This window comes from Acartia tonsa, chromosome 11 (assembly GCF_053477335.1).
Source record: "Acartia tonsa isolate MP-2025a chromosome 11, ASM5347733v1, whole genome shotgun sequence".
NCBI classification, from domain to species: Eukaryota; Metazoa; Arthropoda; class Copepoda; order Calanoida; family Acartiidae; genus Acartia; species Acartia tonsa.
Genome location: NC_137270.1, coordinates 34,646,779 through 34,661,446, shown reverse-complemented (window position 1 = coordinate 34,661,446; position 14,668 = coordinate 34,646,779). Strand labels below are relative to the sequence as shown.

General features: G+C 29.9%; 2 protein-coding genes across 15 annotated transcripts in view; both read right to left on the bottom strand.

Moving 5' to 3' along the window:
- Ubc7 (ubiquitin conjugating enzyme 7) overlaps nucleotides 1-14,668 on the bottom strand; it is a 461,088-nt gene that overhangs the window by 112,386 nt on the left and 334,034 nt on the right. The gene's annotated exons all lie outside the window — the stretch shown is intronic.
- exp (expansion) overlaps nucleotides 831-14,668 on the bottom strand; it is a 153,194-nt gene continuing 139,356 nt past the window's right edge. For 4 of the 13 annotated variants that reach the window (XR_013884359.1, XR_013884357.1, XR_013884355.1 and 1 more), the window contains 9 exons: nucleotides 9,130-9,217; nucleotides 8,402-8,480; nucleotides 7,691-7,755; nucleotides 7,233-7,281; nucleotides 6,700-6,761; nucleotides 5,894-5,983; nucleotides 2,805-2,856; nucleotides 2,425-2,472; nucleotides 831-1,928 (listed from right to left, as the gene is read on the bottom strand). Coding sequence is in view for 8 of the 13 variants with exons in the window: in XM_080177942.1 (XP_080034068.1) it covers nucleotides 2,403-2,472; nucleotides 2,805-2,856; nucleotides 6,700-6,761; nucleotides 7,233-7,281; nucleotides 7,691-7,755; nucleotides 8,402-8,480; nucleotides 9,130-9,217 (465 nt within the window). In the remaining 5 variants the exon portion in view is untranslated. Of the gene's footprint in view, nucleotides 1,929-2,143; nucleotides 2,473-2,804; nucleotides 2,857-5,893; nucleotides 5,984-6,699; nucleotides 6,762-7,232; nucleotides 7,282-7,690; nucleotides 7,756-8,401; nucleotides 8,481-9,129; nucleotides 9,218-14,668 lie in introns of those variants that run through there. The other 9 variants (XM_080177943.1, XM_080177947.1, XM_080177945.1 and 6 more) reach the window with 3 other exon arrangements.

Below are 14,668 nucleotides of genomic sequence, written 5' to 3'. Positions count from 1 at the left end.
GCAAATCTTTGTTATGTATACTCATTTTTAGTAGTGAGACTACTCTATAATTCGTAATGACTGTCTGGTTTTATTTTGTGTAATGGGCGAAATTTCATTAAAAGTAAAATTCTAATTGTAATTTTATAAAACTGTTCAACTTTATTCAAATAACTAATCAAAATTAACAATCTCGCCTCTTCCCCCTGGTTGTGTAAAAAGGGGGGAGATTATTGAATAAGTTTGGTTACTCGATAGTCACGTACATGATATTAAAACTACCATCATCCCAAGCTCCTCTAAGGAGCGCGTCATTCATTACGGTGCAGTGACTTAATTTGGGACACCTGCTGTACTCGGCGAGAGGGTGAGGTAATATAAAGAGCTTTCATAATGTGCTTAAACGTGAAGCTTAAGCTGGCCATATTGGCTATACAAAAGTGTATAAATCTACTTCATGACGACCTAGGCCCAAATAATACTAAACTATGGCTAATCAATTAATCAATTAAGACATAAAGGGCTTTGCTACATTTGTATATAATCATCCTTGGTAATAAAAAAATAGACAATAATTACAGGGAGGGATTGGACATTGGGCTGTTTATTACACTAGTCCCAAAAGTCTTATGATAACGATTTCTTATTCGTTGGCTTAACAACCTTGGGGACTCTTATTGAATTTTGATTGGTTGGTTCATTTACAGTGTCAAAACTACTAATTGTAATCTACAGAAGGGGTAATTTTGTGTATCATCATTGGGGATGTACAACAACTTATCGGCCATATTCTTATCCCTTTAGATCCCTGCAATAAATAATTAAATTAAATCAGTCAAAAAAGCATTTGATTATAATATATAATGTATATTTGTTTTTAAAAAGTATTTATACATTCAATATTCAAAACAAACATATAAACATCATTCAACAATAAATTCAAAACATTCAAACTAAATTTGGACAAAGTGCTAGGTATTAATAATCTGGTGCCTTTAAAAAAAAATAATTTACAAAATATACAAATAAATCTTTATAATATTATAAAGTCATTATTACATTTTTACTTATACTGTTCGGGGTAGTATAATAGTCAACAATTTTTAACTATACAAAAATATTGAATTTTTACTGTAGTAAAAATATATTTAAAATTGATACATAATTATAATTCTTTTTCACACTTGATTTACTAAAGAATACGTCAAACTCTGAATTTTAAATGTAAGTAATTATTAAGAAAATTTGATTTTTAATTGGTAATATAAATTTCATTGCTTGGGTAAGCGCTTAAATGGCAGTAATAATGTAACATACTTTTTTAATTTGACTTAGATAAGTTACTTTTTTTACACTATTTTAAAAAATGTAAAAAATGATGGCAATATTACTCGAAATGCCAATTTATTATTACAATAATTATAAACTAACTTTAAAATATGATTTATAAGGAATTACAAACAATAATAAATATTACTATTTTTCTATTACTAAGTATTATGATAAAGTATAACCGTAAATGACTTTAATTTCGCTTTTACAATAAAAAATAACCCCTAATTTTAATTTAAAATACTGTAAAGGAAAATTTTGAAAAATATTATACAGGAAAATACGCGAAATTAGGACATTTTTCGGGGGAGGACAATATATAGATTACTAAGTGGCCATGTCTTTAAGGAGGTAATAGTATCATTTTTAAATCCCAGTTTAATAAACATTATTAATTTACAAATAACTGTTACTGGGTTTTTATTACCATTACTACATATTTTATATTAACTTAAAATGCTAAATATTTAAAGACATTTACTTGAAAAATTTGAAATCCCAAATTAAGGCAAGAGTTAGGACTAAAATATGTACATTTAAAATTTTAAAAACTTTTCAACTTTGCTGCGCCTTCATGGATAATATCTTTCTTGTGTGGGACTTCAAATTCTCAATATCTAAAACAAAGTTTGAATCAAAGGTCTAATATTATTCTAAGTATAATTAGGGAATGTCCGTAATTAACTTATTTCTACCATTTCTATAAATACACGATATCACAAAGAATTTTACAGTTGAGCAGCAATACAAATAAAATATCTATAAGAAAAACAATTTTAAATCTAAAAGTTTTCTTAGAGCCATCTTAATTTAATTTAATAATAATTTTTATAAGCAAAACTAAATAATCACCATTTTAAGATAGCATTATGTATGAAAAATACAAATAGCATTTTTTGATCCATTTCAAAAATATTAACTCAATTTTATTTACATTAGAAACAAAAAGTGTTTGATACTTTTTTTACGACTAATAAATATATGTTTCATCATAATAATATATGTATAAGGACTAGTAATAAAGTCGCTGTTAGAAATTTGTAAATAGTTCATAAATGTGGTAGCGTAGCGTTGCTACACTATAACTAGAGTTATTCCCACTCACTAACGTACATTTGTCGGCCAGAAGGGTGGGAAGGAGAGGGATATTGGCGGAATCTCCTGAAAAAAAAACAAATAAAGTTTCAAAATTAAAATAGTTAATTATTGAATCACATTATAAACAGCTTTCTGCGGATATTAAAATGAAAGATTATAAGATTAAAACCAGGTTTGTTAGACCCGAGAGACCTAACATTTTTTATAGGGGCGATTTCTCTTTGGAGGGTGGTGGTACCCTCCCACAAAACAGTTCTAAACCTTGCAAAGACGTATATGAAGCTTATAGGTTCGGCAGTTTCCGAGATCCTTCGGCACAGAAAGACACACACACACACAGACAGATATCCTGTTACTTAATTGTGAGGATTATGAAACTATTAAGAAAAGCTTACCCGTAAGGCAAGGGAAGGCGACCATATATGTGTGAATAATCGGTTTCATAATCTAAAAATAAACAAAATCAATAACAAAATATCCAAAGTAGAAAGTTTGGACCAAGGTGGAAATTCTAATTACCCCCTTATTCCAGATTGATCCATTGTTGCTTGCAGTTTCCCTAAAATGCTTTGTCTAGCAACCCCCCCCCCCCCCCCCCCCCCTATTTTGATGGGGTGGTTAGTTGTTCGATTGTTTATTATTTTAAGTTTGTTCAAGTTAGGTTAGTTTATATTTGGTACTGGATGGCCCCTGCAGGCTTAGGGCACCGCATGGGTTGGGCTTGGATTAAAAACTACCTCCCCTCCTCCTTATTTTTAATTTACTATACACGAAAAAGAGAAGATAGGGGAACCCTTTATATTTTGTATTGGACCCTAAAGAAAAAAAAAAGTCAAATACTATGTTAAGGTCAAACAAACAAAAATTAAATGACATACCTATCAGGGTTAAGCATTACACATGCGATAAGACCTAACCCCAACGAACTTTTTCGGTGGTTATGTTTTGATATAAAATAAACTTTTTAATTTTATTCTATTAAAATCATAAAAAAATCAATATAAATTATGTCTATATATCTACAATAACATGCAAGAAAAGTTTGGGATAGAAACATGCTCAAGAAATTAAAAAATAAAATATTAATATAATTTGTACTTAAATAGATTTATAAAAATTTTAAAAAATACTTGATTTATATCTGAAGTAATTAGGCAGGAAAAGTACTTTAATTACACACCTAGGTACTAATTAAAGTATGAAGAATAGTTATTTATCGCATTGTATTATAGACAGCTTTCCGTGGATATTAAAATGAAAATTATAACATTAAAACAAGTTTTGTCAGTCAAGAAGGACCTAAGTCCCAAGATAACAAAACTAGTTTATTTTTATAATTTTTATTTTAATATTCGTGAAAAATTGGCAGAATTACGATGCTATACATAAGTTTTCAGTATGGCTGAGATCCGGGTCAAATACAGTGGATATCAATCGGTTTCGAAGGCATACTGAAAAAAGTATGTGTATATTAACAAATGTTTAGCTTTATGACAGTCAATGATAGAAGGTAAACGAGACGAATAATTATATATACAAATGTCTAATGCGCAGTTCAAGCCTTAAGTGTTCAGATAGAGAGAGAGAAAGAGAGAGGGAACAAAGAGCTGTTTATTAAATTAGTCCCCAATGATTTCATTAAGGTTTTCTTTGTCGTTGGCTAACAACTTTGGAGTTGAGTGTTTAAACATATAAATCACAAATTTTAATCCAGTACATCAATTTATCAACCATTGTCTTATCCCTATAGATCCCGTTTAATTTTATCTCTTGAATTTGAAAGGATAGCGCATTTGTCGAGTGATTAGAATAACACACACACACACATATTCCAAAAAATTTAAAATTTTATTTAGGCAAAAATAGGTTTATGTGGAAGGACTGATAAAATAAGAATATATTTAATAGTACGAGGCTATTAAGATGTGAACTTATTGTTTTTAAAAGTTTTCCTTGAAATGTATTATTTATATACTCGTTTATTTTCTACGATTTTTTTATTTGTAAAAATCAGTTTTTCTATCTTTTAAAAAAATTCTATTTCACTGAACATATTCATAACTTGACCTCGTTCGTATTGCATAGAGAAATTAAGCATATGAAAAGCTGAATTTAAAATAAGTTAATTGATAACACTTGTTTGCATTAAAATTAAACATTTTAAGTTGTATCTAATCATTTCAAGAGGAAAAATATTTTTAACCTTTTATTGAAAAATAGAATATTTGAAGCATTTTTATATAAGAAAAATTTTCTACTATAGATTAGCATGCAAAAAATAAACGAGGATGTTTAGTCCAAAAGTAACAAATTTAAGCGATAAAAATATGTATATACTTGAAAAAATTATTATGTACAAAATCTTCCAAAATATTTGTAAAAATCCTTTAAATTTAAATTTGTTTATGAGTTAACCTCTCATAAATCTATATACTATTATCAAATTAAGTATTTCTAAATACGCATGATAGAAAAGGATAAGAAATTGACACAAAAACAAAATAACGAACCTACTAATTGACTTGCAAATTTGTAGAATAGCTCGACTACTAAATACACCAACCAAAAGCGTTTTAGGAATAAAATGTTATTTGTTTTTTTTTAGTAAATAACTAGAAATATGTACAGCCCGACTAACTACTTTTTTCCCTTCAAATTTTGTGATGAACCAGATTTAAAATGGGATTCTTGGAAAGGACAATGAACGATAAGTCAATCTTTCTCTTACTCCAATGAGAAAATTTAGGATTGTTAGATTACAGCTATTTAGAAGAAAAAAGGCGTGTAGATCAATTTACGTATTATTGCTTTATGAATCTTTAATAAAATGCTTTTGTTGTATTTTTTACAATGTGAAAACGAGGGTTAGGTTAATATCTTTCTTGCTAATTTATTTAGAAAACACTTGTTTATGTAACAAAATGTATAAGGAAAATACATAAAAATTAGCATTTATGACCTCAACTTCAGCTTGTGTATTTCTACACAAATTAATATGAATTATCAAGAATATGAGAAAGAATGAAATTCTGATTCATCACATATTAAGTTTTTACAATTTACCATGTCAAAACCTTTAGAGATCTATTCTTAATGTAAAATTGATCCAATTTTAAATCAAGATAAAAATAAAAATAAGAAGGAAAGGTATTTCTTACAAAACGCCTAAAAATGTTATTTTGTTCTAATGATACTTAGATTAAACTGGAAATTGAAGCATAAATATTTAAGTATTATCAATTTTTTTGATAGGTAGAGAGAGGACATTAACTGTTAAATTGATCTACATCCCTTTTTAACCACTAAAATTTTTCACATGAAAATTAAGGGACAGATTTATTTGTCGTCAACTGTCCTGTCACTATAATTAGTTAATAAAATAATTTTGGCAAAGTTTGCAAGAAATCCTTTCCCTGATTATTTCAAGATTTTGACAAATATGCATCATACTGTACATTACATTAGGTATATGTACAGTACTTACCATTAGTATTGTTTTGTTTGCTTTAAGCTCTGGCACAAGACTGTTTGTTTTACTGTTTACTCCAGTAGTTCTCCCACTCACCGTACGCAGCTGTACACAAACCAGTTTAAACATGTATATTATGGCGGGAAACGAGGGAAATTAGATATTTTTGACGGGAAATTAGAAAATAATGGCGGGAAATTAGATAATAATAGCGGGAAATTATATATTTTTGGCGGGAAACTAGATATTAATAGCGGGAAATGTGGTGGTTTTGGCGGGAAAATGAATTTAGGACATTTACAAGGAACAAGAAAGCTCCTTATGGTGAAAGACAGATGTTTTGAATCACTATTGAAATATAATTCAAAGATAATTTTTTTTTATAGAAAGAAGATTGAGAATTCTGAATAACTTTGGATCAATAGCAAAGACAAAAATGCTGTTACATGTAAGCTAAATAGGTGTTTCTCTGTTAATTGGTCTTCATAATTCAGATTCTTGTCTCCGATTTTTATGTATTTGTGCTTGAAAAGTAAATTTTGCATACATGCTTTATAATTTCTTTTAAAATTCGAAGTGCTCTGATAAAAAAAGTGCAAATATTTTTGTTTATTTTGTTTTTAAAAAAGAACTATTCTATTGATGTTACATGCAAAAGTAAAAAAAATAATTGTCTATGTCAAAGTGATTATGATGTAAAAGGTCCTATAAACTATTACTAAAATCTAGTTGGAAGTAAAAAATGATACAATCGAGGTTTTGTGATTTTTAAAATAAAAGTTTGGGTGATTATGAAATGAATAGTTGTGATAGTTCCATACCTCCTGCAGATTGCTGTGAAGGAACTCTGTTTGTGGGGTTTCTGTCAAAAGGACGGGTTCGACTGAAATAAAAATAATACATAATACTTTTTTCCAAGTATGGCTTCGAAACCGATTAATATCCGCAGGATTAGAATCGGTACTCTCATATTGGCATTGTATTACTGACAATTTTCCACGAATACTAAATAAAAATCATGATATTAATACCAGTTTTGTTAGTCCGGTTCTTCGGCCCCTCTTGGCTAACAAAACTAGTTTTAACATAACATTTTTTTAATTTGAATATCCGCGGAAAGCTGTCTATAATTCAATGCAATATGAGCTATTATCAATTATGTGGTATTTACTATTTTTAGTTAATTATTGAAAAATGAACTTTAAATTAATACTAAAAACATATGTTATTACTGCAAAGTCATTATGTTTGTATACATGTACAGTTTTTATATCTATAATGTATGTCGCTTCAGTTATTTTTGCATATTAATATCTCTGGAATGTTTTCCATAAGCAGCTTTAATACTTGTTACCTGAATCCAGCATAGATGGGGTCCATAGCAATCTTGTTCTGTGGGGGGCCTACAAAACAAAAAGAATTAAATCCGGTTAATACGTGTTTATATAAAATTAAAACATATCTATCTGTCTAGGGATCTGTCTGTACCAAAGGATCTTGGTAATCGCTGAACCAATATGGTTTTCTTTTAATTTGTAGCTTTTAATAAGTTCTGCAGAAGATCTAGAGCTATTTGGATATAGGGTAACTACACCATCCGAAAATAATTCACCTCTGGAAAAAAATGTCACCACAAAACGTCTTTTTTTGCTCACTTTTAATTTTTTAAATTAAAATTAAAATGGGGAGAAGGATCGATCCCGCTTTGGTCATGACCCTAAATTGGACAGAAAATAAAAATTAAAATAGATCACCAATGCCACTCTTTTTTATTAAAGGTAACAAGACATAAAACCGTTCTAATTAACTTACCTTGTTCATAACCCCTGTGCCAGATGTTAGGATGTCCGGGAATTTCCCTGCCAATAGCAGCATACCTTAATATTTACATGTATTAGTTTAAATTTTCAACAATAGATGGTGCTTTCTAAAAGAGGGAATTTCCCTGCTAATAGCAGCATACCTTAATCATTGGGTTTATTAGTTTACATTTTTAACAATAGATGGTGCTTTCTAAAGGAGGGAATAATAAGGAATGTGTTCTAAATGTGTAATCAAATATGACTAATACTAAAGTAAGTAATCTTTAAATTTATTGGAATTTAAATCAGTTCACACAGTAATATTTTCTATTCTATTATGTATAGCATATTCATTTATAAAGCATATAAGTAAAAAATTGGATTATATTACCAAGTAGCTTTAAATTATAAATACTTTAAAACTCTTGTGATATATAGGCAGAAGGTTTAGTGGTGCCATAGTGATTATTATTTACTTTTCTATGAATAACTAATGTAATAAAATATAGTATTTTGATTCATGCATACAATCATTTTTCTAAAATGGAGCAATCTCCACCAACATTGCTTTTATGGAAAGGAATTTAGTAAATTCAAAGGTCAAGCGTATGTATGATTGTATCCACGTGGCATTTCATCCATTTCACATAATAGATGTACTGTAAGATAGGTTAAGTTGCAACTGCTAGGGTAAAGGCTCCCGCAGGGTCCAAATACTTACTTTGATTCTTTTTCTCTTTGTTGCTTAGACTTGGCAAAGTTAGGGATTCTTGCCCTCAAGCCGCAGTAGTAAGGATCATCTAAAACAGTATAATAATTATTTTTCTTTCTTATAATTATTTATCAAAGTGTAAAGAACACTTATAAAACTTCCAAAAGCGTTCTATGAATATAAGGGTTCTAGGTCTTAGGTTAGGTTAATTAATGAACATACAAATATTAAATAAGCCCCTGCAAGGGTTAGGCAACTAAAAAACCTAAAAATGATTTAATAGAGGTTAGGTTAGGTTAAGTGTCCACTCCGACGTTTGTATACTCCGAAATTTGTCTACTTAGACGTTTTTCACTCCTGCGTTTCTCCTTAGACCAAAATAAGTATTGCAAGGTAAAATTGAAATTGTACTCTGCTGACAGACCGCAAAAACATCACCATTTTTTTAATATTTCATTTGTATTTTTATTCGCCCTTTATCCAATTAAAGAATCAAATATAATATAAATAATTTTTGGATCATGGAAAGAAAATGAAGTAGCGTGTTTCGTCGTATTTTTACAGTAGCTGTTAATAGGTTAAGTTGGGTTAGGTAAATGTTACTGTTGCCCCACGGGATTAGAGCCCCCAGTAGGGGCTATAAATTGGAGAAAAGCTACTGTGAAAATATGACGAAGCCCGCTACTTCGTTTTCTATCCTTGGTATTATTTTTTTATGCAAAAAAATATGAACTGACCATGTTTCTTGTCAGCTTTCTTGTTTCTCTGTTCAAACTGTTGTCTAAACTTGGCCTCCTCCATCACTGGTGGTCCCTCATAGTCAGGCTGAAATAATTAATCATTATAATAAAGTAACAGGATGTTTGTCTGTTTATCTGTCTGTCTAAACTTGGCCTCCTCCATCACTGGTGGTCCCTCATAGTCAGGCTGAAATAATTAATTATTATAATAAAGTAACAGGATGTTTGTCTGTTTATCTGTCTGTCTGGTGGACGTCACTCGTAGTCAGGCTGAAATAATTTATCCTTTAATATAAAGTAGTAAAGATTTTTTGTCTGAAGCTTAAGAACTACTAAACCAATCGATTTCTCATTGTTAGGAATGCTTTCAGAGGTTTAGGGGTGGTTTTAGGCTATTTTTCAATCTTTGAGTACAGAGCCACTAGATGCTAGGGGCACAGCCACTAGTGTAACCTATTGTGCAAAGAAATTAACCTTTTTGCTTTCTAAAAATACTGAACTGAATGATTAGACCTTTTTAGGAAAGCTTCATTGAGTTCTTCATTTGAGGAAAAATTTTAAGATTTAAAACCCGAGGGGCCGAAAACCTGGGCTAACAAAATTGGTTTTAATTTAATCATTTTTATTTTCATATTCGTGGAAAATTGTCTGTAATACAATACTATTTAGATTTTTTCAGAATGGCTGAGAGCCAGTTCTAATCCAGCATATATCAATCGGTTTCGAAGCCATACTGGAATATGATCTAAAGAATTTTTACGGCTGCAATTGCATTTCAATTTATTGGCTATTTTTGTGTGAAATAAAATAGCCAAAATACCAATTATAATTGGACCCTGCAATAAAAATAATCTTATTGCAATTGTTTGTATTTCAGTTATTTATAATCAAATATTTGCAAGGCTTGGTTCATGATTACTGTAATACTATACTGTAGAGGAGGAGGACCCTTAGAATATGAACCTTTTGAATACAGAAACCTGATCTTATATCATGAAATTAATGCAGAAATACATTTTCTCGTATTCATTTGAATCCGGTGGATAGGAACCGGTTCTCATGAATACGAAAAAACTATGTCTAGCATCGTATTATATCCAGTTTTCTACGAATATAGAAATGTACAATCATAAGATTAAAACTAGTTTTTTAGCCGGTGCCTTCGGCACCACGGGGCTAAAAAACTAGTTTTAATCTTATAATTGTACATTCTATATCCGCGGAAAGCCGTTTATAATACGATACGAGAAATAACTATTTATTGCTTTCCAAGAAGCACTATTGAATTACTACTTAAAACTAAAAAAAAATGACTTGAACAGATTTGAGGAAGACGTAATATTTCATGGAAATAAATTATCAAATGAGATACTTTAAAGTACATTGGCTCATTATATAGATTCCAAAGGGAGAACAATAAAAATTCAGGTAGTTAATTGTCAAGGAAAGGAACTGTATTAAAAATAAAAAGCAGGAATTTTTAGGAATAAGACAATGAAAAATAAATTTATGTACAACCCTAAAGTAACATTTCCCTTTAGTAGAAAAAAAATATTAGTGCAAAAGTTTCGATGCAATGCTTATTTTAGGTTAAAATCTAATTCTAGTCAAATGTCCCCTTCCTCCATTGATAAAAAGAAAGTTTGAAATAAATATGAAAGACACTATAAATATATTAAATGATTTCAACCAATTAAAAGTACAGAAAAATGTCTATTTCAAAGCAAAATAGGCAGGGTGCATTTTTAAATATTTATCTTTTATTTTTATTAGTTAGTTAGGTATGTATGAGTTTTAGTTTTATATCCTAGCCTACATTTTTAAATTTAGAATATACTTGCAAAAATATTCTAAAGGTTTTTTACAGTTACGGTTGAAATAAGTTTTCCAGTAAAACAAGGGTGAAAACATAAAGCTCGTAAAATAACGAAACCTTAATATATAAAATACGTATATGTCTACTGTAGTATGACCGATAGACCGCAGGACCAAGTAAGTTATGTACTAGATGCTTATTTGAACAGTGAATCTTCCAAAAAAATCAGCCATCTATCTTGAATAATAGCTGAGAAATTCATGTTCCTTCCAAAACCGTTTTTTTGCAGACGGACGGAAATTTAGAGGTATCGAGTAGATTCGCAACTATAAAAGGACAATTATGCCTATATGTTAAGTATGATATAATAGTTCCCAAAACTTGTAAATTGTACAAAAAAATCTATTCAATTTTTGTTACACCCCGCTTCCCATAATATATGATTATGCATATTTGAGTTGGTGAGTATTTTTTTGGCTATAATAACCATTATTGTTTATGAGAAACTGAGAAGTAAGCAAAGTAGTTAGTGTGAAGGCCTTTTTAGGTGTGCCCGGCTACTTTTTGGCTGTCAATACATTGATGCATAAAGATATACCAAAACAATCTAAAAATACAAAAGATTGTATTTCATTTGTTCAGTTTTTTGAAGAAAAAGAGCATATTTAAAATTTTGATTACTCGACCTTTGACTGGAAGAACACTTTTAAGATTTATAACTTTTTTCGTCAAGGCATTCCAACAAATACTAACTGACTTAGTAGCGGCATAGTACAATCTTGACATCTCTGGTATGACGAGGTTAGTGACAAAATTGAATCTTATAGACAACCATTATGTTAAAAAATATTAATGAAATACAAATTGTTGTTTTTTTGCTACTTATTAATTACTACATTTTTGTTGGTTTTGTATAAACCCCTATGTAATGTATATACTAAGGAATAGATACTGACCATAAGCCACTTATCCTAGGTCATAGGCTGTTCGTTAGAGCAGGACCAGCTTTAGATTTATTCAAAAAGATTTTAAAAATTTCATGAATATGGCTTCGAAACTGATTAATATCCACTGGAATATAACCGGTTCACAGCCATACTAAAAAATTATGTATAGCATCGTATTACAGAAATTTTCCATTAATTTTCAAAATATGAACCATAAAAGTGTTTTTAGCTCTGGCATTGGGCCTCTCCGGGCGGACAAAACTCCTTTAAGACTTGGTTTTCAAAGGCTTTGGCTAGTTAAATGAAAAGCAAATAACTTTAAAAAATCCTTTTCAGACGATTTGTCATAAAGGTGTCTGGTTTCTATGGACGAACGTGTTAAAACTACTAATGAAAAACCAATATTTATAATAGAGACGCTTATTGTTAGTTTCTTGGAATTTGCCAAAAAAGTGTAAAGGGATACATTGGCTTTTCTCAATATTGATATGTACACTAGAGGACAAAGTTATTTATCACATCATTTTATAGACAGCTTTCCGCGGGTATTAAAATGAAAACTAAGATTTAAACCATTTTTGTTAGCCACGAGGAGCCGAATGCCCGGGTTAACAAAACTTGTATTAATTTCATGATTTTTATTTCAATATTCGTGGATAATTGTTTGTAATACAGCGCTTTACATGATTTTTCAGTAAGGCTGATAACCGGTTCTAATCCAGAGGATTTTAATCGGTTTCGAAGCCATACTTGAAAAAAAATACTAAAACTAGATTTGTATAAAAAGGATTTAATAATTTGTTAATCAAAGTTGCTAAAATTATGAATTATCCTTCATGAAACCATTTTTAAAATAAGTCAACCTATCCTTCCCCCTTAAAAAATTAGCTGTGGCTTTTATAAATTTTTCTCAAAATATAACATAATCGTTACAAAGATAAATATATATATACACACCATAATGTTTTTGTATATTAATACATTTATGAAAGCTTTGATGGTTAAAAGCAAAAGGTTGTCTGCTGGATGTTTCTTAACTTAATATTCTTGGGTGTATCCCTTTACAAGCGGATGATGCTATTGATATGATTACTTAAAAATCGAGAGAATCCCGCCCTAACGAGGTAAGATAAGGTAAAGAGTAAAAAATGCTTTTGAGGGCGAAGAGGAAATAATGCTGCCCCGACAAGCTTACAATAACCAATACCCATGAATAATTTCTATAGGTTACTCTGGGGAGCAAATAACTTAAATTTTAATATGGTTGGTCAATAACAATTTGTCAAATTGTACGACTTTTTTAGGCCATGAGTAATAAATCAAGAAAAACAATGCTATTTTTTGTTGTTAAATCTTTCAATTTTAATCCAAAAAAAATCTTTCTAAAAAGTTACTAAAAAATATTGTTATTTCTTGGCTTTTAAAATTAAGTTTTTTCTTGGTAAACAAGTTTTAAGTGACTTCAAACCATAGTCCCAGAATAGTTTTAGTTTATTTCATTTTTAGATTTAAAAGTCTTAAGAAATTTCAGGTTATTTTTCTTGGCCTCCCCTACTCCCCCCCCCCCCTATCTTGTCCATCGAAATTCAAATCCCCTGGATGGTAGGAAGCAGGCACTAGTTATATAAAATCTAAAAAAATATTAATAACCCTAAAGATGTTGTCCTTAGAAATTTTAGGAGTGCCTACATAAATATTATTAGGAACTTATTTTAAGTGTTATTTCAGTAAAACAAAATAATTTTAGTGTGTTCTATAATGATTAATTTCCCTTATTTCTTAATTAATATTTATTTTATTTACTGATGTATCAATAAATAAAGAATGCTTAAATACGAAATTTTAGATATGATATTTCTGTAAGTTAGTCTAATTCTGATTTCAGTAATTCTGTATGTCTGTCTGAAGCTTAAGATCTCAGCAACTTCAAATTGATTCAAAATAATTGTGGGGGGGGGGGGGGATGGACCCACATTTCTTTCTAGGGTGAAGTCCTCATAGACTAAAGCCGAAGCCTGTAATAATGTATATAGTATCGTCGCTACTATTTATTTGAGCAACTGCAAAGCAACACTTCAATAGTAAAAACAGGTGTGTAGAAGAATGTATATTAAAATGTATTATAAGGAATGTATAATATATTGTAAATGTATTATATATAAATAAGGATTCTTAAAATAGGAAGAAAAAGATGTATACAATCACACTTTACTGAAATTTACTTTAAAACAGTAGTACCCAAAGTTTTGTAATGACGTTTTCTTATTCGTCCGCTTCAAAAACTTCGGGGACTTTATAAATTTTAATTGGTTGATTTATTAAGTTAAGTGTCCAAACGTTTCAACAACTAATTGCAATCTACAGAAGGGGTATTTTTTTGTGTCTTTATTGGGGATGTACATACATTTATCGGCCATTGTCTTATCCATTTAGACACCTGAGTTTTTTGTGAACATAAAATGTGGATGTACAAAACATGAAAAGTTATTTGTATCCACCGGGAAAGAATGGGCTAGGCTATGATTGAGGGTTTCTTATGGGTAAGTCCTTGGAAAGAAATTTGTGGCCACTTTTTTACAGAGCATAGCTACTCAATAGTTTGATTTCATCTCATCTGTAAGTCCTTTGAATCTTGAATTTACTTAGACTTTATAAAACTATAGGAGGGAGAATTTTCATTTCAGACAGTCGAGCCAGTTTGACTGTTGATATTTAATGATTTTTTTTGTGTAGGGTGGGGGGGATTTCTCAGGATAACGAGTGAAAAGAACAA